The 23,339-nt window shown below is 38.3% G+C and overlaps 1 protein-coding gene across 1 annotated transcript in view; it reads left to right on the top strand.

Moving 5' to 3' along the window:
- Positions 1-223: 223 nt before the first annotated feature.
- Positions 224-23,339, top strand: part of ARFGEF2 (ADP ribosylation factor guanine nucleotide exchange factor 2) — a 128,847-nt gene continuing 105,731 nt past the window's right edge. The window contains 1 exon segment of the mRNA XM_043982845.1: positions 224-524. Coding sequence (XP_043838780.1) covers positions 404-524 — 121 coding nt within the window. The 5' untranslated portion in view covers positions 224-403.

Genomic DNA, 23,339 nt, shown 5'->3' with positions numbered 1-23,339 from the left:
ATGACCTCTATGACCTTGGACACGTCACTTAATCTCTCATCTGTAAAATGACGATTGGGTTGGACCAGATGGCCTCTAAAGTCTCAGGCTGCAGGAGAGCCGGGCTTAAAGAGTCCTCATCAGTGACTTAAAAAGCCGTGACACCCCTCTCTCCTCCCCTCCCGGTGGGAGGCGGGGCTCAGGGTGTCCTGGAGGCGGAGGAAGCGGGGCGGGGGAGGGAGAGAGAGGAGGATGCGTCGTCGTCACGTGATGGGATCCAACATGGCGGCGCCGTGGGGCCGCGGTGTAGCTTCCTGACGGGGGGCGGCGGCAGCGGTGGTGGCAGTCTGTGCCCGCCCCTGAGCCCCGGGATTCCCTTCCTGCTCCGCTCCTCAGCCGGCGGAGCCCCTCCCCGACCCCGGCCATGCAGGAGAGCCAGACCAAGAGCATGTTCGTGTCCCGGGCTCTGGAGAAGATCCTGGCCGACAAGGAGGCGAAGCGGCCCCAGCACTCCCAGCTGCGCAGAGCCTGCCAGGTGGCGCTCGGTGAGCCGCTGCCTGCCCGCCCGTCCCCACGGCCCTCGCCCACGCCGTCCGCCCCGCGGTCCTTCGGGGCAGAGCCCCCCTTTCCTGTCCTTTTCACTCCCTTCCTCCTCTTGGGACCCGCGCCCTCACTTCACTCCCCTCCCCAGGCCCCTTGCTTCCGGGTCCCCCTTCCTGGGGCGCAACTTCCCCCCCTCCCCCCCGGCGCCGCAGCACCGCCCTCCCCTGGGCGCACACCGTCCCCTTCTCCCCCTGCCCATTCTCTCCTTTCCGAGATCTCAACCAGCACGCCCCCCCCCCCCAGCTCCTTCCCCTCAGGACCCCCCTGGTTTATTCCTTCCTTCTCGGTGTCGTCCCCTCTCCTTCACCCTGTCCCCCAGCCCTCCAGGCCCGTAGCCTTCACTATTCTACAATCCTTTTGGGGCACACTCCTTGATGTCGGTCCTGGACCTTACTATATCATCTCCCCGTATAAAGTCCTCAGACACTTCGCCATTCTTCCCTCACTAAACTGAACGGTTCACCTCCACTCTTCACTTTTTTTCCTTTCCGTCCCAATGTCAGCAATTCTGCCCCGCCCCCCTCCTCTATTCCTCCTCCCTTATCTTCCTCCTCCTCATTGCTGGGTGCCCTTTGGCCTTTTTTTACTAATGGAATCATGGAATTTAAGGCTCAGAGACCTCCGAGACCATCTGGTGTAGATACCCTCATTTTAAAGGTGAACAAGCCGAGGCCTGGGCACTGGAAGTGACTTAGGATCAGAGAATCTTAGAGCAGGAAATGACCTTAGAGATCATCCAGTGCACCTCCCCTCTTTTTTTTTTTTTTAAACAAATGAAAAAAGTAAGACTAAAAGAGAAACGACTCACTCGGCTCCTTATGAATCTTCCTTATTTCCTGGTTTCTCCTTCCATCATGCTTCCCTGCCAAATGTGTTTCCCTTAGCTGAGCAGAATAGAGGGAAGATGCAGAAGTTGTCATACTATATTCTTGGAGTGGAACTAGGGCCCACCTTGAAAGTACCTGGTTGTGGAATATTTTCCTTCAGGATATTTTTCACATTCTTTCATCAGTGGAGGCATGTAGGAAATCCGCAGTAGAGGTTGTAAGGTGAAGAGTGCTTATTCCACGTGCCCAGAATGGAGAACGGGAGAGGCATCACCAACCACTTCAACTTTTTTGCAAGTTAAATCTCTTGGAAGATGATAGATCAACATTCTTGCCTCCCACTCATCATTTAATTTGCCACTCAAAGCTTCATTTCTTTAAAAGATTTTAGAACCCCTAGGAAATACACATTTTTCTGTTAAGTGACCAAGCAAGTTGGAAAGCATTTGTTTTGCCAGTTTGAAGTTGTCATCATCATATTTTCTTCTTCTAGGGTATAGATACTGATGTTGTCTGAGTAGGGGAAAATTATAGTCTTAACTAGTTACCTGCCTGAGTAAAAAGTATAGGTTTAGGGGCGGCTAGGTGGCGCAGTGGATAAAGCACTGGCCCTGGATTCAGGAGTACCTGAGTTCAAATCCGGCCTCAGACACTTGACACTTACTAGCTATGTGACCCTGGGCAAGTCACTTAACCCCCATTGCCCTGCAAAAAAACCCCAAGAAACAAAACAAACAAACAAACAAAAAGTATAGGTTTAGTGAAAAAAACTTTGTTGAGGTTCATTTGTAATTTTTAAAGATCTTTAAAGCTTTGTAGTTTTGGTGACTAAGCATATAATTGGTTATTACATGCTTAGTTGTTTAAATACAGTATAACTAAGTAATGTTACGTAAACAAGGTGCTTCAGTTCAACTGATATTTTGTTCTTTGAAATGTCATGCAATTCTATTATATTGGTAATGCTTTGAGAGGAGTTTCAGAAAATGGTTATTTAGTAGAGGATATTTAATGCAGGTGTTTGTATAGAATTGTCATTAAGCATTATTCATATCATTCTCATGGTATTCCAACTTTGCACTTTCTGATATTTTTCTGATAAATTATCTTAGTTTTGAGATTTTTGTGGTATATATATATACGTGGTATTATATTGCGTAATGTTCTGGGAGTAAGTTGTAAGACATGATCTAGACATGTAATAAGTTCACCATTGCTATTCCTGTGGAACTGTGGTGGTTGTGGATGTAAATAGGAATTTCATGAGAAACTTTTGATGCTAGCAATATTTTCTTCTCTACAATGATAGATGATTTAGAAGTTCATCAGTTTAGAGTTGGAAGGGACTTTAGAGGTCATATCTCATCCTACCTACTCATTTTACAAATGAGGAAACAGGCCCAGTGAGGTTGTAACTTGCCCAAGGTCACACAAATATTAAATCAAACTACCACTGGAACTTAAATCCTCTCGACTTCAAATGTAGAACTCTTGTACCAAATATGCATATATGTATATGTATATGTTGTAGGGACATGAAATACACATATACATAAGCCTGGCATATAGTATTTGTGTATGTATATAGACACATAATTATGTGAGTGTGTTTAAATTTTGGGGTAGGAAATTTGGCTTACTATCCCCTCTATTGCTCCAAAATACCCTGATTACTTCCCTTCTCTCTTTTCCTGGAGCTATCCTATACTTTAGTCCTCCTGACACTAACAATTATGGGCACCGAATAGATAAATTAAGTTTATCTATCTATATAAACCATATGAGTATGGGAAACATTAACTTAATTGAATAACATGGTATCTGCTCTGATGGTACCTAGTTCTAGGATCTGCCTTAACAGTGAGTGAATCCCTTATATACATTGTTATAAATAACATTTTTTACAGAATCCTGGGTGCTTAGAAGAAATATCCATTTTTCCATTTAGCAATAGGGAACAATGCTGAGATATATGGATTTAATCTGCCTGTACCTCTCAAAGTGCCTGGTGCCTTATATTGAACAGGTATTACTTTTTAGGATTCCATTCTGGTAGGTTTTTTTTCACCCTGATACTATGAACTCTTGAGATGTTGCTACCAAAAATAAAAAGACCAAAAAAAAAAAAATAGCAACTTTGAAACAATCTGAATGTTGGTCTTCAGGTCCATACTGCCAGCTTTAAAGTGGATACAGGCAGCCCGGCCTAGGTAGAGGAAGTAGAAAATAAAGGACAAGTGGTTGAGATGAAGTTGGGTGTGACAGGCATTGCAATATGGCATGTGTCTCAGTTTGGAAATCTTAATTTTGTGACTGTTTCCCCTCAGGTTATTATTCCAAGTCACCAGACTCACCTGGCTGCTATTCCCCCATCTCAATATAGTAGAGGAACATGGGTAAAATCAGATAACAGGGAGGGAAATGTACACTTTTTATTTTTTAAAGCTACCTTCTGCTTAAGGGTGAATGTCTAGATCTGGAGAATGAGACTTTTAACGTGTAGATTAATTCACAACACTACTGTTTAAAATTGGAATTCTTGGTGATAGATTAAGCACATTCATAGGAAACAACTTGTTGGTGCTTCCTGGTTAGAATTATTTCAGCAAAGCAGATAGGCTACAGAAACTAAGCATTTTTAATGTTTGATATTTTGATTTGTCTTCCCGTCCTCTTTGGTTTATAGATGCCCATAAAACCAAGAATGTAATTATATTACCTAGAGTCTCAGTTTATTGGGGCATTAACCCTACTTAAAACCACAGGGTAAATCTAGGACTTTGTCTTGTAGAAGGAGTGGACAACAGGGTCACCCTCAGGGTTTAGGAGCAATCGTGGTTATTTGTCTTGGCTTGAATACTAACTGCTCAGGCCCAGGCTGGGGCTGCTTACTTCTGGGACTCTCTACTTGTATGAGTCCTTCCCACAGTTTCTGTTAACTGGAGATCTGGTATTTATCACTCCTGAAACATTGCTTGTCTTTACTTTCTTAATCAGGCTTTTGATATATGCTTACAATCTTTCAACAGTGTTGAAAGAACATAATTATGATATTAAGACCATACTTTCTATACTGTCTTATTCAAGAGTCGTTTTCACCATGATCCTTTGTAAAAACAGTTTTTTTTGGTATTGATACCTTTTGTATTTACATCATCTAAATTTCTTCCAGTATTCCTTGTTTTCCCCCCTTCAAGAGAGCCAGCTAGGTAATACAGTGGTTAGAGCACTGGACCTGGAATCAGGAAGACTAGAGTTTAAATCAGGTCTCAGATACTTACTAGCTCTGTGACCCAGACTGAGTCACTTAACCTCTGCTTCAGTTTCCTCACCTCTAAAATGGTGAAAAGAAAGAGGACTTACTCCCAGGGTTGTTGTGAGAGTCGGTGAGATAATATTGTAAAGCACTTTGCCCAATGCCTGGCACATCGTATACACTTAATAAATGCTTATTTTTTTTCCTATATAACAAATTATGTTTTTTTAAAAGAAAGAGGGGGAAGGAAAATAATTGGCAAAACTGATCAACAAATTGAAAAGTATGAAAATAGATATAATGCTCCATACTTATAGAACCCCCCCCCAGTTTCTTTTGGTATCCTTTTTCTGGAGCCATGCTTATTCTTTGTAATTTTGCAACATTCACTTTTGTTTGTTTTGTGATCGTTCTGTCCCATTTAAATTGTTGTGGTCATTGTGTATATTGTTTTCCTATCTCTACTTCATTCTGTATCAGGTTTATGTCTTTCTGTGCTTCTTTATATTCATCAAATTCATCATTTCTGATGGTAAAATAATAGTCCATGCATTCATGCACCACAGTTTGTTTCTCCATTCCCCCAATTGATGATGATCAGCTTTATTTATAATTCTTTACCACTACAAAAAATGCTACATGAATATTTTGAGATATATAAGGCTTTCTTCTTATCTTGGGCGTGTTAACGATGGGAATGACACCACCTGCTGGAGAGCTACTGTAGGAAAGCTCCGCCATGAGGAGAAGGCATCTGAGGGCAAGCCATGTCGTCAAGGTCCTTGGCATCAGGAAGTAACGTTTGCTCGTGGGTACTGTCTATCAAGGCTACCAGCCAGTCAACTTGAGGAGCCTCCCATTTCTGGAGGAAGTAACACGAAGTAGGAAGTGGACACTGCAGAGGTTTTTTTTCTTCTTTTGGTTCCTGACCTGGCCATGGTGGGTCGGATGATGGGGTCTCTTAGAAATAGTTAGATTTTTACCTTTCTCTCTGATCCTAATTCTTTCTCTGTCTCTCTTTCTCTGTCTCTCTCTTTTTTTTTTTTGGTGAGGCAGTTGGGGTTAAGTGACTTGCCCAGGGTCACACAGCTAGTAAGTGTTAAGTGTCTGAGGCCGGATTTGAACTCAGGTCCTCCTGAATCCAGGGCCGGTGCTCTATCCACTGCACCACCTAGCTGCCCCCCACCCCAATTCTCTTTAATAAATACTTAAACACTTGAATATTCTTGCTAAAGCTTATAATTTATTGGCCACCACTCATTAGATTTTAGATAGTATAACTAGAATTTTAGCCCCTTACAGGCTTATATTCCTTTTAGTAGAATCATGACCTCTCTTTAAATTTAAACTTCTCTTTTAAAAATATATAGCAGGGGGCAGCTAGATGGCGCAGTGGATAAAGCACTGGCCCTGGATTCAGGAGTACCTGAGTTCAAATCCAGCCTCAGACAATTGACACTTACTAACTGTGTGACCCTGGGGAAGTCACTTAACCCCCATTGCCCGCCAAAAAAAAATATATATATATATATCAGATAACATAAGTGTTTTAGACTCTGGAGCTGCTTGAGAGCAGGACTGGGATTTTTTGCCTTTCTTTGTATCCTCAGGGCTTAGCACAATGCCTCATACATAGTAACCATCTAATAAATGTTAGTTGACTGATTTAAAAATTGATTATGGGACTTCTTGTCTGTTTCTGTAAAGAAATTTCAATCCAAGAAACTTTAAAAAAAAAATACCTACTTTGTGCTAGGCTAGATTACGTTTGAGAAACTGTGTTGTGCTTTGAGAAGAAGGCATGACTTTGAGAAGAGGGGAGGAGGTAGGAGGGAACATTCAGGAAAGCTTCATAAGGACCTGACTTGAGCTTTTAAGGAATGGACTTAGAACTAGTTGTAATGGGGAATTTCTGTATGAAGTATTGTAAGCAATGCCCAGAGATAAAGAACTGGACAAAATTAGGCAGAATGTAGAGAATGTTAAAAGGATATGACTGAAAAGGTTAATTGGAGCCAGGGCCTGATAGGGCCTTGGTTTCCAGGATCGGGAGATTACTTTTACTTTATTCAGGGGCAGTGGGAGGCTCTAAAAAGATTTTCTTTTTTTTTTTTTTGCTTCTTTTTTGCAAGGCTTGAGGGTTAAGTGACTTACCCATGGTCACACAGCTAGTAAGTGTCAAGTGTCTGAGGCCAGATTTGAACTCAGGTCCTCCTGACTTCAGGGCCGGTGGCTTTATCCACTGAGCCACCTAGCTGCCCCCTAAGATGTTCAATAGAGCAGTAAAGTGAGTAGAAAGACTCTTTGGATAACCTACAAGAAGATCCAGTTAAGAAGCTTTTACACTGTCAACCAATTTGAGACTTTTGTTGACAACATTGATATGGAAAGGAATCAACTCCATCAAATATTTGAACTTCCCTGAAAATGTGGAGAACAACATGTTTTTGGAGGCACCTTGGTCACACTAGTTTAGAAACTCAAAAATGGCTTCCATGGGAAGGGTCAAATGATAACTCTGGCAGTAAGACCCAGGTGTAATTCATTGCTCTAGAGAGCACCTAGGAACTCTTATTGCCTTTGGACACTATCCATTTTCTCTGTTCTCATATTTTCTCCCATCTCCATGCTTATTTCACCTAAGTTTCTTATGCTTAGAATCAAGGGTTCTAAGTTGGGGTCCACAAATAGATTTCAGGGGGTCTGTGAACTTGGATGGGGAAAAAAAATCTTTAGCGCTACTAGCTGTCTAACTGATATTTAGCATTTCCTTCATTTATGAGTTTTAAAACCCCATGAAGATAAACATTATTCTTAGCAGTCTTTGCTTTACCAAACTACCAAAAGGATCCTTGACACACACAAAAATATTAAGATCTGCTGCTTAGATTAGGTTTCTTCTCTCCCTCATCTTGGTCTCTTAAAAATCTTTCCAAGTCTTTCTTGGTACCACATCCTCTACAAAGGTCACGCCCCTAGTTGAAAGTTATCTTTCCATCCGTAAGGTTTCTCACACTTCTGGTTATCCTTTGCCCCTGTGACATTCTTTCCTTTATTTATTTATTTGGGTTTATTTAATGTCATGCTTTCCTCCCCCACATTAGCCCTCCACCAACAACCTGTTAGACAGGTAAGTTCTCTCAGTGCAATGACCGACTTTAACAAGCTTTGTATTCCAATCACTTAGCACTCAGTCATTTCAGTTGGGTCTGACCACTTCACAAACCCATTTGGAATTTTCTTAGCAAATATATTGGAGCGGTTGGCCATTTCCTTCTCCAGCTCATTTTACAGATGAGGAACTGAGGCAACCAGGGTTAAGTGACTTGCTCAGGGTCACACAGCTAGTAGTGTCTGAGGCTAGATTTGAACTAAGGGAACTCAGGAAAATTCATCTTCCTGACTTCTGGCCCTCCACCATCACCTAGGCATATGATAAGTGTTGTAGGATTGAAATTGAAATTGAATATGTGAGATTTATAATTGGATATTAGATCATAAATCTCCCCTACTTAACTTTTCCCTAATTTATCTCCCAGACTAGTAAATGGAAGAAGCGTCTGGTTTTCTAGATAGAGCCTTTATTGTATATAAGGTGTGTGTTGATTAGAAGGATAGGAAAATAGAAATACAGTACAAATCGTCTTAAATCTAGGCTTAGTCTATATTCCTTATAAAAATTCACCAAACCGAAAAGGCCACCTTTGGAGTGAGGGGAGACCGTCTGTGCCGCGCCGCCAGGAGTCCCGCCAAGCAGGCAAAAAGGCCTACTCTCGTTCTCTCCAACCCGGAAGTCAAAAAACCCGGCAGGCAGTCTGACATGCGCAGCAGGCGGACTGTTCATCTCCTCCCCCAAAAGGGTGGTCCTTGAAAAACTGGCGTCTTTCAGTTATCCTAACCGACTGTTAAAACTTTCATATTTTACCACATTTACGAAGAGATAAGGACCTGAAATAGGATTTACTAAAGTGTTTTCATAATACTCATCCAAAATACACATATGCAAGGAAACAGTATAAAAGGCAGAGTAGAAAAAAAAGTCTTACTTCATGTGAAATTGAATGGCAATGTCATCATGTATGGTAATACAAAAAAAAAGTATTTGAAACAAACAGTATATTTCAAGGAAACCTCTTTAAGAGATTTTGGCCATATATACTCATAAGCACCAAACAAATAATTGTTGAATGACCTTCTTGTAGGGTTTTGGATTATAGGTGATGTAGGTACTCAAATATATATTCAGACGGACAACAAATAATTAATATTTATTATGCTTGCTGTTTGCCAGGCTTTGTGCTAGGCTCTGGGAATACGAGTACAAAGAATGAAACAATCCCCAATCCCAAGGAGTTTATTATATTTTAATGGTGAGAAAACAAATATATGTCGATCTGTAGACATCAGAAATATAAAATGAATAAGTATAAATAGAAAGTAATTTGGGGGGAAAGGCATTAGCAGTTAGGATCAGAAAAGGCTCTGTGCAGAAGATGTTGATAAAGTTGTATCTCACAGGAAGGGCAGGACTCAGTGAAGCAAAGGTAAGAGCAAAGCCAGGAGATGATGGAGTGCTTTATGTGACAAAGAGGAAGGATATTTTGACAAGATAGCAGATAATGGGAGGGAGATTGGAAAAGAAATGTTGGGGTTGGGTTATATAGGACTTCAAAATAGCTTTAATGGAGAAGTTTATATTTTATTTTAGAGGCAGTAGGAAGCCACCAGATTTGATTGACATGGGGAGTTACGTGGTCACATCTGCACTTAGGGAAAGCGCTTTGGCAACAGTTGTAGAATACATTGGAGAGACTTGAGACAGGATGACCAACCAAGAGGCTATTGCTATAGTCGAGATGAGAGATGTTTAAGTGGAAAGAAGGATCAGATGGGAGAGATATGGTATAGCTAGAATTGGCAAGAATTAGCAACTTAGAGGTGAGACAGAGTGAAGAGTCCAGGACAATAGTGAGATTATAGACCTGGGAGACTGCAAGGATAGTGCCATGTTTGACAGAAATAGTGAAGTTTAGAAGAGGGGAGAGTTTGGGAGGAAAGATAATGAATTTAGTTTTATGTATGTTGAGTTTGAAATGTTTCAGGGATATGCACAGTGGATGCTGGGCACAATGGGCTTGGAGTCAGGGAGACGTGAGTTCAAATTCTGTCCAACATTTACTAGCTATGTGACCGTGGGTAAGTCATGTAAGCCTCAGTTTCCTTATCTGTAAAATGGGGATAATAATGGCAACTACCTCATAGGTATGAGTGTGTGTGTATGCATGCTACCAATGGAGCCTGAAGAGGAGTGATAAGACAGGTAGGAGAGCCAGGACAGAACTGTGTAACCTGAAGGCCCTCTTTTTAAAAGGTCACTTGTAAAATAGTGGGTGTTCTCTGTATAGCAGGTTGGACTGTAAATGCTATTGGACAACTTCTCTCTTATTTTAAACATTTTATCACTCTTGACTTTAAAGTTTGAGGGGAAGGGGGCAGCTAGGTGGTGAAGTAGATAAAGCACCAGCCCTGGATTCAGGAGGAACCTGAGTTCAAATCTAGCCTCAGACACTTGACATTACTAGCTATGTGACCCTGGGCAAGTCACTTAACCCTCATTGCCCTGTTCCCCCCCCCCAAAAAAATTTTAAAAGTTTTGGGGCAGCTAGGTGGCGCAGTGGAAAGAGCACCAGGCCCTGATATCAGGAGGATCTGAGTTCAAATTCAGCCTCAGACACTTAACACTTATTAGCTGTGTGACCCTGGGCAAATCACTTAACCCCAATTACTTCACCAAAAAAAAAAGTTTGAGGGGAAGAAGAAATAATTGAAGTAAGGAGCTCCATGTATATACATTTTAGTAAATGTAATAAGCTCCTTGAGAGCATTCTCCATTTGTCTATTATCCCACCTGCCTAGGCCAGCAGTAGGCATACATAGTAGATGCTTAATAAGTATTTGTTGAACTAGAAAGACTTCATTTTAGTTGTTAAATGTTTGCAATTTAGGGGAATATTGTCCATCAGCAAAATGAATATCTTCACTTTGTAGACTTGTGAAATAAAACTGCTTTGGGTTGTTTAGTCTAAGAAGCAAAAACGGAATTGTTTTAATATTTGCCACATTAGTTATTTTTGATAAACTTCCAAAGCACTAACAAACAGTTCTGAGCTTTAAAACTTTTCTTAAGGATGGGGTGGAGCAGCAGTATTTGTGCATGAAAGCTTCTAATTGATAGACTAGGAGCTGGAAGAAACTTCTGAGACAGTAGAGTCCAACACTTCATTTTAGATTTGAGAAACCTGAAGCCCAGAAAGATCCAGTAACTCATCCCAGATCATACATTGGGTTATATCTATATAATGTCAGGGAAATTGTATTTCTTTTTAACATTCTGCTTTATTTTTCATGTTGATGTGATTCAAAAAAATGTTCTCATTGTTAGTGATCTACTTTGTGATGTTTGGTAAATATTGATACTGTTTCTAGGTACTGTTAAAGAATGTAAGGGTTGCTGTGATAAACCATCAGATACCAATGTTTTCATTATTTTTTTTTCATTAATAGTAGCTATCCTTTAAAGAAAAAATCTGAGAATTAAAGGCACACATTGAAATAACCAGATTACTTTTTGTTGAAAGTTTTGATAATTTAATAAAAACTACATGTACACCATAGAAACACACAATGTCAGAACTGGAAGGGACTTTAGGGAATCACAGGTGAGGAAACTGACTCAGAGAAGAGACAGTGGCTGTCCCTAGGCAAATAGGCAGTTAAAGAAAGTCAGACTGGAAGCCAAAACTCCTGACTAGTAATTGGACTGCTGATCTGATTAGTGCACAACTATTTATAATTGTTTGTTGGATTATTATTAGAATTGATTTAAATATCCCTGCAAAAATGCAGAGAAAATTACCAGTATGGGTTGTTGGGGAGGCAGATGAAGGACTACCATTTTTTACTTTGTGTATAGTTGGTTTTTGTGTGGCTTTTTGTGGATTTGAAACATACAGTAGATGTCTTCACTAGCAAAGCAGATGGCTGGGTATATTTGGACCTAGTGTCCTGTGTGCCTAAACCACAGAGTCAGTAAAAACAGTAGAATCATTCTTTGTGGCAGAATGGATTTTTAAAGATTTTTGATTAATTGGCAAGTACATAACCTAAATAAATAGCTCATTATTGTATTTAGTTCTAACTGTTCACAACTGATGTAAAGATGTCATAATTTAGATCCATGTTCTGCAGTGTGACCTTCTGAAGTCGTCTAATATTCTGGGTCTTATTTTTCTCATTTGTAAAATGAAGGCGTTAAACTAGATTGTATCTAAAGTTCCTTGCAGTTCTGAGTCCTTTGATCCCGTTATCAACTGAACAAACATTTATTGAGATAGTCTACAATGTACAAGGCACTCAGTTAATGTTATAGGGATATAAAGATGAAAAATGACATCAGGGAGCTTATGACTTACTGGGGGATACAAAATGCAAGGTAGAGTTTAATGAGGCAAATGAGGGATTCTGATAAAATGTGTTCATAGTTCCTTTGGTCTGGGTCATAAGATTCAGTGCTTGGAAGGGACCTTAGAGATCATGGTCCAGTCTTCTCATTCTACCGATGGCAGAACTGATTTGAGAAGATTTTTGCAAGGTTCCTATGTAAATTAGTGGTAGAAATAAAACTAGAACCCAGGTCTCCAGAATCCTTATCTACTGTCCTTTCAAGGATACAGTTCTACCCCTATGCTTTTAATTTTGAACTGCATATTTTTGGAAAATAGTTTTATTTTTGATATTTCATTCCTGGATACACAAGATGTTTGACTAAGTCTAGCAAAGTCATGCTAGAGAATAGTGATTTAACTCAGACATTCCCTTGGAGTTTTTCTTAGAATTGACTGGGAAAGCAGCTTCCTTAGCATTGGGAAACAGAAGGTTGAACTGTACCTGTGTAACATTACAAATCAGGTTGTAGTCTTTTATTCCCTCGGTTAAACCAGAAAGGCAGCCACAGCCGGTATCTTGTGGGAGGGCTTTAAATTTTTTTTTTTTTACCAACCAGCCTAACTAGAAACATTTCAGTTGTACCTAGCCCAGATCATTCTTTCTTATTCTGTTCATTTATTGCTTCCAATAGATCTGCTGTTTTGGTAGAAGGGAAACCAGTGTCTTTTAAGAACTGGTTTCAACTATATGCTACCATAATGCACTTTTTCTCTTTTAAAACTGTTTTTATTGCTGCCTTTTACATCTGCGGTTTCTGAACTTATTTCCCACTCTGTCCCAGCTAAAACAACAAATGGAGTAATATAGTGTATGCAGTGTTCTGTTCTCATAGACTACCTGTGAAGAGCTGGGAAGTATATTTTATTATCTGTTCCGGGACTCATCATTTGTTTTTCAATTCAGAGTTCAGTCTTCTTGTAGTATTTTCATTTACTTTGTAATCTTTAGTGTCCTGATTTGGCTCTGCAGCTGTTCACAAAATCTTCATATTTCTCTGGATTCCTCATTTGTAATTTCTCTTTTTTTAAAAAAATTTTAAATAAACATTTTTACTTAAAGTTTTGAGTTCCAAATTCGATCCCTCTTTCTCTCCTTCCCCTCCCCGTCCCTGAAGTGGTAAGCAATCAGATATAGGTTATACATGTGCAGTTATGTAAAGCATTACCATATTAGTCATTTTGTATAAGAAAACACAAATAAAAGGGAAAAAATTAAAGAAAGTAAAAAATAGCATGCATCAGTCTGTGTTCAATCAATATTAGTTCTTTCTTTGGAGGTGGATAGTATGCTTCATCATCAGTCCTTCGGGATTTTCTTGGGTCATTGTATTGCTGAGAATAGTTAAGTTCATTCACAATTCTTCATCGAATAATATTGCAGTCAGTGTTCATAACATTCTCCTGGTTCTGTTCATTTCACTCCATATCAGTTCATATAAGTCTTTCCAGGTTTTTCCGAAATCATCCTGCTTGTCATTTCTTATAGCACAATCATATTCCATTACAATCATATACCACAGCTTGTTTAGCCATTCTCCAATTGATTTCCAGTTCTTCACCACCACAAAAAGAGCTGCTATAAATATTTTTATACAAATAGGTCTTTTTCTCTTTTTGGGGATGTCTTTGGGATATAAACCTGGCAGTGGTATGCCCTTTGGGCATAGTTCCAAATTGTTCTCCAGAATGATTGGATCCATTCACAACTCCAACAGTGGATTAGCTTCCCAGTTTTCCTACATCCCCTACAACATCCAGTATTTTCCTTTTTTGTTATATTTCCCACTCTGATAGGCATGCGGTGGTACCTCAGAGTTGTTTTAATTTGCATTCTCTGATCAATAGTGATTTATACCATTTTTTTATATGACTATAGATAGCTTTGATTTCTTTATCTGAAAACTGCTAGTTCAAGTTCATATCCTTTGACCATTTATCAGTTGAGGATCATTTGTCATTTCTTTTTTTATTTTCATTTCTTAATGATAAGATGCCATTTTTTTCACTCTTTCCTTCTTTCTCTCATTTACCTTCTGTTTCTGTTTTCCTTCTCTATACTCTTGCTCTTTTTTCCTTCCTTCTTGAGAGATAGTAGTAATAGTAACTTTCTGTATGACAAGCCTGTAGTCTGGAGATTCTAAAAATAGTGGATAGGAGAGAGAAATTGGATTTTGTTGGATTTGGGAAATCTCAGTGTTATGGTTATCCCTATTTGCTCCTTAGTGCAAAAGCCCATTTTTTTCCATAACAGTATTCTGGTGATTCTACATGATTATATATCATAGAAATCACAGTATGAGAGGAAACAATTTCAAGTGACACAAAAGGAATAATAATAAACTAACATTTATATGGTGCTTTAAGTTTTTCTAAGTGCTTTACATGTATTATCTCATTTGATCCTCAAAACAATTCTGTGAGATCGATGCTATTATTTTCTTCATTTTACAGATAAGACAGCTGAGGTGAAAGGTTATATGATTTACTCAGAGTCACACAGCTATTGTCTGAGGCAGGTTTTGAATTCAGGTCTTCTTCATTTCAAATCCAATCCACTCAGGAAATGAAAAACTACATTGTATATTTACATAGGCTGCTGCATACTTATCAGTGATACATGGAAATAATTGTGTAAAAGACATCATCAAGGACACGTCGGACCAGAAAAGAAGGTGGATCATTTATATAGCAAGAATGAGAATTTACAGATGGTTCCTGTTAGTGAAGAAATACACCTACTCAATAGGCCACCAAAAAAAGAAATGGTCCCTTGTATAGAGATAGCTTTGTGCTGCTGGACAGCAATCTGGGTAAAGGTGAACTTCATAAACTTGAACTCTGAAATGCCCCTTTCTGGTCATAACCCCTATTTTCCTATCTTCTGTTTGGTTCCTATACATAATCTCGTCCTTTGAGTTCCAATATCGCTCTTCCTCCATTTTATTCCGATCTCTCATTTTTTCAGCCTCTTTTCTCATAGGCTTGACCTTAGAATCAACAAATTCTACTCCACACTACCCCCTACACTGCCCTCTACCTTTTAATCACTTTCTCTCATCTTTCCACAGTTCATGACTTGCTCATCCTCAGTCCTGTGTTACACCAACCACATACCATTTTAATTCCTACTCCTGTGCTGCTAAGTGCTCCTGGAAAAAAAGCATGCAACTATGCTGACTAGGTCTACAGTAAATTCCTTACCTCAACTGGGCCCCCACTGCTGCACAAGCCATCCTTTAAGTTTATCTCCCTCTTTCCAAAAATGGTTATTCTCAATCTTCCTCCTCAAGCACTCTTTCTCACCAGATGATTTTGTCTTCTTTATGGAGGCTGGCTGTCATGAGTTTTCATTCCTACCTGACTGAAGCCCTCTCTCATAGTTTCTTACTTCCAACATTTCACAAGCACTCTAATAGATCGCCACCTCTCTCTTTCTCCTTCGGTTCAGTCTTTGAGCAAGATGTGGCTCTGCTTCTTGCCAAGGTTAATATCATGTATTGTTCATCCCATCTATCCTGGGAGATTGTCCCAATAACCTTCTCATTCGTCTTCATATTTTTTTCCTACTGGTTTTCTTACTTGTTGCCAATGTATACATGCTTAGGTCTTTCTCCTGAATGTTAATCCCACTTTTTATTCTGCTTTCTGGACATTACCAGCTGGCTCTCATGTAGGTATATCAAATTCAGGATGTCCAAAACAGATGCCACCCTTCAAACCATTCCTAATCCCAACTTCCCTATTACTCTGGTACCGCCGTTCTTCAATCTTCCATTTGCAGTTTAGGAGTCATTCTTGACTCTTCACTCTCACTCACTTCCCATATCCAATTAGTTGCCTAGTTTTAAAAATTCTACTCTGTTAAGTACATCGCCATTTTTCTGTTCACATAGTTGAGGTGCTTATAACTTCTTGCTTGATCCATTGCAGTAGCATTCTAATTGGTCTCCTGGAATCCAGTTTCTCCCATAGCTATCCTTCCACACAGCTACCAAATTGATATTACACAGGTCTAACCATGTCATCCCAAGAAGTTTTTGGTGGCTCCCTTTTGACTCTAAGATAAAATATAAGCTTGATCTGGCATTTAAAGATCTTTACATTGTAGTTGCCTCCTCTTTTTCTGTACTGATTACACATTTTTTCCCTTTACATATCCTCTGTTCCAGCCAAAGGGCATGCTTACTGTTCTCCTTATAACTTTTCATCTCTTTGCCTTTATGCATGCCTATTAATGTTCTCACTCCTGAAGTCTGACTCTTAGTATTCTTAGCTCCTTTTGAGATTTAGCTCGTCTTCCTATTAGAAGTTTTTTCTGATTCTCCCAGTTGATAGTACTCTTACTCCTTCATTTCCTGAAATTCCTTTTTATTTGTTTTATTTATATTTTCTGCATTTACTTTTGTATGCCTTGTTTTCTTTCAGTAGGTTATAAGCTCCTTGAGGGAAGAGACTTATTCGTTTTTCTTTTTTGCATTCCAGTAGCTTAGCACTTAATAACTGCTTGTTAAATGGAATTTCATTGTCTGGAGCTGTGCTGTTGAGTCCCCCAGTTCTTAGTAAGCTCTTTTATAATAACAAATTCATATTATTTTCTTATCTGCTATATTTATTCTACCCCTACTGAGTTCCCTGCAGGCAGAGACTACCTTTTTTGTCTGTCTCCTGGTTACCTGGTACAGAACTTTTCATTTGATAGGTGCTTAATAAATGTTTGTTGAATTGAATCTGGTCTCCTTTTTTTAAACCCTTGCGCCTCTCTATCTAGTTCTTGAGGTCATTTTACCCTTGCTTCCACGGCTTCTAGCGCAGTGCCTTTCTTGAAGCTCTTTTCACATAGGTTTAATGAATGTTGAATTGTATTGTATGGCCTGGCTATGCACTAGTAGAGAGAGTGGCCATGGTGAAGTGTCAGGATTTTTTTTTATTATACTTTCTAAGATCTTTGTGGTTGATTTTTGGCAACTTTGCACGTTGGTGTCAAATTTCTTTTTCCCACATTATGAAGGAAGCACATAGATATCAGTTATTCTCCTTTGGCTTCCCCTTTCTCCTGAGTTTTTCTAAGTGTATCAAATTAAAGAATGAGATTATACTCCTTAGATGTGTAACAGAAATAATGAGACATAACCTCAGATTCATCTACCCTCTCATTTTATAAATGAGGAAATTGAGACCCAAAGGGTTTAAGGGACTTGTCTAAGTTCATATAGGGGGTAAGTAGTAAGCTGCAATTTAAATCCAGGCTTTCTGACTTCATATCTAGTGAATACTTTTACTCCATCAGTAGCTGATTTTCTTTTTTAAATTAAAAAAAAGGATATCTTTTGTTTTTAGTTCACCTTTATTTCCAGATATACATCTTTCTCCCTCATCCAACCAGCTATCCTTTATAATAAAGAATTAAAAAGAAAAACACAGAAAAAAATGATGTAAAACTAACCAACACATCAACAGAATCTGATAGTTATGTGTAGTATTAAGACAGGAGGGAGGTGAATTCTCTTATCTCTTGGGAACCAAGCTTGGTAATTGTAGTTCACCCAATTTTATGAAATTGAAATTGAAAAGCATCTGCACAATCATAATTAATGCAACTAAGAGAAGCAGTAGCCTGGGGAAAAAAATCTTTGTATCATGTCTCTGATAGGAGTTTGATATATCCCAGAATATATCTTGTTAGACAACTAATAGAAATATGAGACCAAAATAAAAAAGTGATCAAAGGATAGAAACAAACAGTTCTCAAAAAAGTGCAGACTGTTAATAGCCATATGAAAGAATGTTCCAAATCATTAAATAATAAGAAAAATGCAAATCAAAACAACTCAGATTTTGTGTAAAATCCAGCAAATTGTCAAAGGTGACAAAAGCTGGGAATAGTCAATGTTGGATGAGTTTTGGAGAGGCAGGCACTTCAGTGCATTACTGATGCACCTCTCAATCTGGTTCAGTGTGTGAGAAAGCAGTTTGTAATTATGCAAATAAAGTAACTGAAATGGCCATACCCTTTGGCCCAAAGATTTCACCAGTAGGCACATAACCTGAGGAGGTTTTATATTATAAAAAGAAAGGCACTGTCTATACCAGAATATTTGTGATAGCAGTTTTTATGGTCACAAAGTAGATAACTATCGATTGAGGCATGACTAAACAAATTGTGGTACATGGATGTAACAGAATATCATTTTGCTATAAGAAATGATAACTACAGAGAAGCATGGAAAAACTTAACATGAACTGGAGCAAAGTGAAGCAAGCAAAGCCAGGAAAATAATATACCTGACTACAACAGTAAAGACTGAATGTTGGAAAATTGTAAAGAGCAGGCTTGGCCCCACAGAAAAGAAATGAGAAGACACCTCTCCCTGCATCTTTACAGAGAGGGTGTCAGTATGGAGGGAGTCTTGGGTGGGAGGCATGGTTCAGGGTCATTGAATGTAATATCAAGTTTTTTTTTAATGTGTTGGTTAGTCTTACTGAATTTTTTTTTCCTTAAAAAAATTGTAAAAATTATTCTGGGAGGGAGAACAGGAAATCTACATGGTATAAACAGAAAGTATATCAATAAAAAGCTATTAAAATAATTCCTTTTCCAACCCATATTCAAATCTATGTTACCTTAATAACAGCTATAGCAAAGAACCTTGTTTTACACAAGGAATATGTTATAAAGAGTAGTAAAATTTGTATTGCTTTAAAAAAATAAACCCAAGAACTCTATATTCATCCATAGTGAAAACGTAAAACGTTCAGGTTCAAATGCTTGCTTCCATGTATTTTCACAAGCTGACACATGGTAAATGCTTAATAAGCCGTGGTTAAGGGGGCGGCTAGGTGGCGCAGTGGATAGAGCACCAGTCCTGGAATCAGGAGTACCTGAGTTCAAATCCGGCCTCGGACACTTAACACTTACTAGTTGTGTGACCCTGGGCAAGTCACTTAACCCCAATTGCCTCACTAAAAAAAAAAAAAAAAAAGCCGTGGTTAACGTACTGACTGGTCTATTAACTATTCTTGTTCAGATGAGTAAGACCAAATGTATCAATTATCCATGTCTATATAGAAATGTATAGATCTTTAAAATAAAGATTGCTTCTGTATCCTCCCAAAGTGATAAATGTCTTTACTATTTTGTTTGCATATCTGATATTTTTAAAATTGAAAAACAGATAAAAAATATTATTTTATAAGTTTGTTTTCCATAGCTCTATATTTTTTTCACAAATGCAGTTTGCTTGTTTTTCTGAATCATAATATGAATTTGTGGACTTTGCATTGATTTATTTGGAGTACTCAGTTTAAAAAAAATATGCACCAACTACGCGTTTCAGGAGAAATTTTTGTTATAAAATGAATTGGCTTCATCATTGTTATTAAGAAAAATAGTAATATCTCCTTAGCTTAAATCCTCTTTGAAGAACACTGAGATAGAAAGCTAGTGTGGTTTATAATCCTGTGGAAGAGTTGAATGTTCCGCCTATTATTTTACAGTTGTACAAAAAATCCCTCTTTTTAGTGATCTTTCTAAAATAAAGTTGTTCATTCTTGTAACCACTTAAAAAACATGTGTATCTACTATATTTCTGATAATCTTTAAAGTGTGCGATTCGTCCAGATTGCAAGGGCCCATGGCTATAACTGGTGGGCTCTTGGACCATCATTTCATCATGTTATTAGTTGAATTCTAGTAGCACAGAGTCCAGTAACAGTCCCTCCTGTATTAAAGAATCTTCATTTAAAAATCTGTCATACTGGAAACATTTCTTGATATGAAATTGCCACACCAGTAGGTTTACAAAACAATTTTTCACTCACTTTTAACAATGTATTGAGCATATGTAATCAAATCTTTACATTTGTTGCTTAATCTATTTGCAGAGCAGAATAGGAAGGTTTTAGTTTCTCACTTAGTTGACTGCATTGGTCTTCAAACATTTGGGCAATTCTTCCCACTATTATCTACTAATGGAAACATTCAAAGTTGTTTTGCCTATAATTCGCCAAGCCATTCTGCATTGGTAGGAAAAATTCTTTACTGAGACCTCTGCACAGGTTCCATTAAAAAATGATGAATGAATTAATTCATCAATTTAAGTGCATATTATGTGCTGAGCACTGTTCTAAGCTCTGGGGATACAACAGCCCTTTGCCTCAAGAAGCTTACATTCTGATGGGGGGAAACAACATAAAGGGAAGTTATGAAGGAGGGGAATGATTAGGGAGGAAGGTGGGGATGGGGGCTTTCACAAGATAGCATGGTTTGGAAATGACTGAGAAAATTGTAAGCTCCTTTACATCAGACTATTTTCTTTGTATCCTCAGCATTTGGCACAGTGCCTGGTCCATAGAAGGGATTAATAGATGCTGCTGCTTCTTGTTTTTCCTTCATTCTCAAAGAGGACCATGACATCAGGGTGATGTCATGACTTTCAGTGAATTGTATTTAAGAAAAGGAAGGTTGTGCAAAGTCACCAGCCTCATTCTCTATTCCAGATCTGGGTTCAGTGGCATGGTATATATCAGGATAACTGGAGGTGGCCCTGGATATTTAAGGTAGTTGGGGTGAAGGAACTTGCCCAGGGTCAGACACAGCTAGTAAGTATCTGAGGTCAAATTGGAACTTGGGTCCTCCTAACTTCAGGGCCAGTGCTCTATCTGTTGCACCACCTGGCCACCCAACAGATGCTTATTTGCTTGATTGTTGTTTGAGGCTAGTATAAACTTAACAATTCTGTAAATAACTTCATATGATATAAGCAGTCCCTTTGATATCACAGACATGACTTATGAAAAAGTTTGTTTTTATTTATTAAAAACATCTGATTTTCGGGGCAGCTAGGTGGCGCAGTGGATAGAGCACCAGCCCTGGATTCAGGAGGACCTGAGTTCAAATCCGGCCTCAGATGCTTTACACACTTACTAGCTGTGTGACCCTAGGCAAGTCACTTAATCCCAATTGCCTTCACACACACAAAAAAAAAACCATCTGATTGTCTTTAGAATAATTTTTTGGTCTTGCCAACATATTCTGCATGTACACTTTCAAGGTGTTTGAATTTATTATGTTTCATGCTATCTAAAACCAAAGCATTTGTACAAAACAAGCAGAGGTTTTTTTTCTGTGTCTAAAACTGTACTTTTTAATTCAAGTAATAAACATAGTGGCTCTCTTTTTTTTTTTTAGATTTGGGCTTTTTTTACTTTATTTTTGTATCTGCCACTTTGAACTTTCTTTTTTTTTTTTCTTTGCTTGTATGAACTTTAGCTGCTTCTGTGGATTTTTTTCTTAAAATTGCTTATGTGTAAATCTATCATGAAGGGATTAATTCACTTTCAAAATTAAAGTCAATAAAAAATTTAAACAAAATTGCTGAAATTTTCAAATGATTATAATTGTTCTCAAATTATCATAATTTTTAAAAGGTTGTATTTTGGGGGAAACCAGTTTGTTATATATTTACAAAAAAATGATATTGAGAACTATAACACATTATGGTATTTTTAGCTTCTAAAGACAGATTGTTTAACTTCATATTTACATGCAAATCATATGATAATTCATCTGTCTCAGAAACCCAGGCAACTGATTTCATACCATCTTGAATTTCAGCACAACCAACTCAAATTTTACATCTATTGTACATTCTAAGTTAATATATTTTCTCTCATTTTAGTCTTCATTTATCTTTCATTGATTTTTATTTGTATCATCCTTTCATTGAATTAAATGAATGTAGTTATATGAGGATTGTACCCTAAAATATCCAATAATTTTGGCTATTGCTTCCCCCTCTCTCACCTCTAGGGAGCCTCATTTTAATTCTTGTCTAGGATTTATAACCAGATTCTCAAAACAGCCCTATGCTTTTCTCCCTAATATCCTTTATTGAAAAAAATTCATAGTAAGATTTTTAATGTGTTTTGCTTTTCCATGACAAATATTCTTGGATATATGTCACCTCCCTCCCTCATAGTGATTGAACTTTTCTTGTGACAAAGAAAATCAGTTAAGCAAAAACAGCAGGTATACATTGATAGTTTATGCAGCATCTTGCCCCTTATCATCCTTTGTCTCTGCCAAAATTAGGGAGGTGTGTTTTCTGTTTTCTGTTCTCTGACACTGACTGGTTATTATAATTACTCAACTTGGCTTTCTTTCAGGGTTTTCGCTTATGTTATTGTAGTCATTGTTCTTCTGATTCTGATTACTTCCCTCATCATACAAATGCATACTTTTAAATGATGAAACATCTTTCTCTTGGTAGAAAGATGGTAGATTATGGGTGTGGAAGCATAAAGTGTTATACTCTTTGTGTCTGTTTTCCTTCACTCATTTTCTGTGTTCTGGCTCACTGACATATATTGGGAAATGACTGTGGTATAAAAACCAGAAGTACCAATAAAACTTTTAAAAATCCCTTGGTTTCCAAAGCTGCTACTATTTTTCACAAGCTACTCAAGTTAATTAATTAAATTCCTAAATTACTTAAATTTTTCCTTGGCAGTGTTACAGAACAAATATAAATTCTTTTTTTTTTTTTTTTTGTGAAGCAGTTGGAGTTAAGTGACTTGCCCAGGGTGCAAATATAAATGCTTGACCCCTATTTTATTACATATGTTTTATCTGATTATCTTGTCTAGAGAGTAGGTGGTGCATTGGATAGAGCACTGGGCTTCAAGTCAGGAAGACCTGAGTTCAAATTGAGCCTCAGATACTTAAAAGCTGTGTGATGCTGAGCAAGTAACTTAACCTCTGTTGATCTCAGTTTCCTCATCTGCAAAATGAGGCTAATAATAGCACCTACCACCCAGAATTGTTGTGAGAATCAGAATTATATAAAGTGCTTAGCACAATGCCTGGCACATAGTAAGTACTATATAAATACTAGGTATTACCGGGCTTGGAGTCAGGAAGGCCCAAGTTAAAAAAAGCCTCAGAGCCTTACTAGCTGTGTGATCTTAGTGAAGTCACTTAACTTCTGTTTGCCCCATTTTTCTCCACCGTAAGATGGGGCTAATAACAGCATCCACCTTGCAGGATTATGGTGAAGATCAAAAGAGAGAGTATTTCTAAACTGCTTAGCACAGTGTCTGGCACATAATAGGTACTGTGTAAATGCTTACTCTCTCCCATTACCCCACACTCCCATCCTTATGTTGGGACTT

This window comes from Dromiciops gliroides, chromosome 2 (genome assembly GCF_019393635.1).
Source record: "Dromiciops gliroides isolate mDroGli1 chromosome 2, mDroGli1.pri, whole genome shotgun sequence".
NCBI lineage: Eukaryota > Metazoa > Chordata > Mammalia > Microbiotheria > Microbiotheriidae > Dromiciops > Dromiciops gliroides.
Note: the sequence above shows the minus strand (reverse complement) of the source record. Positions and strands in the feature narration are given on the sequence as shown.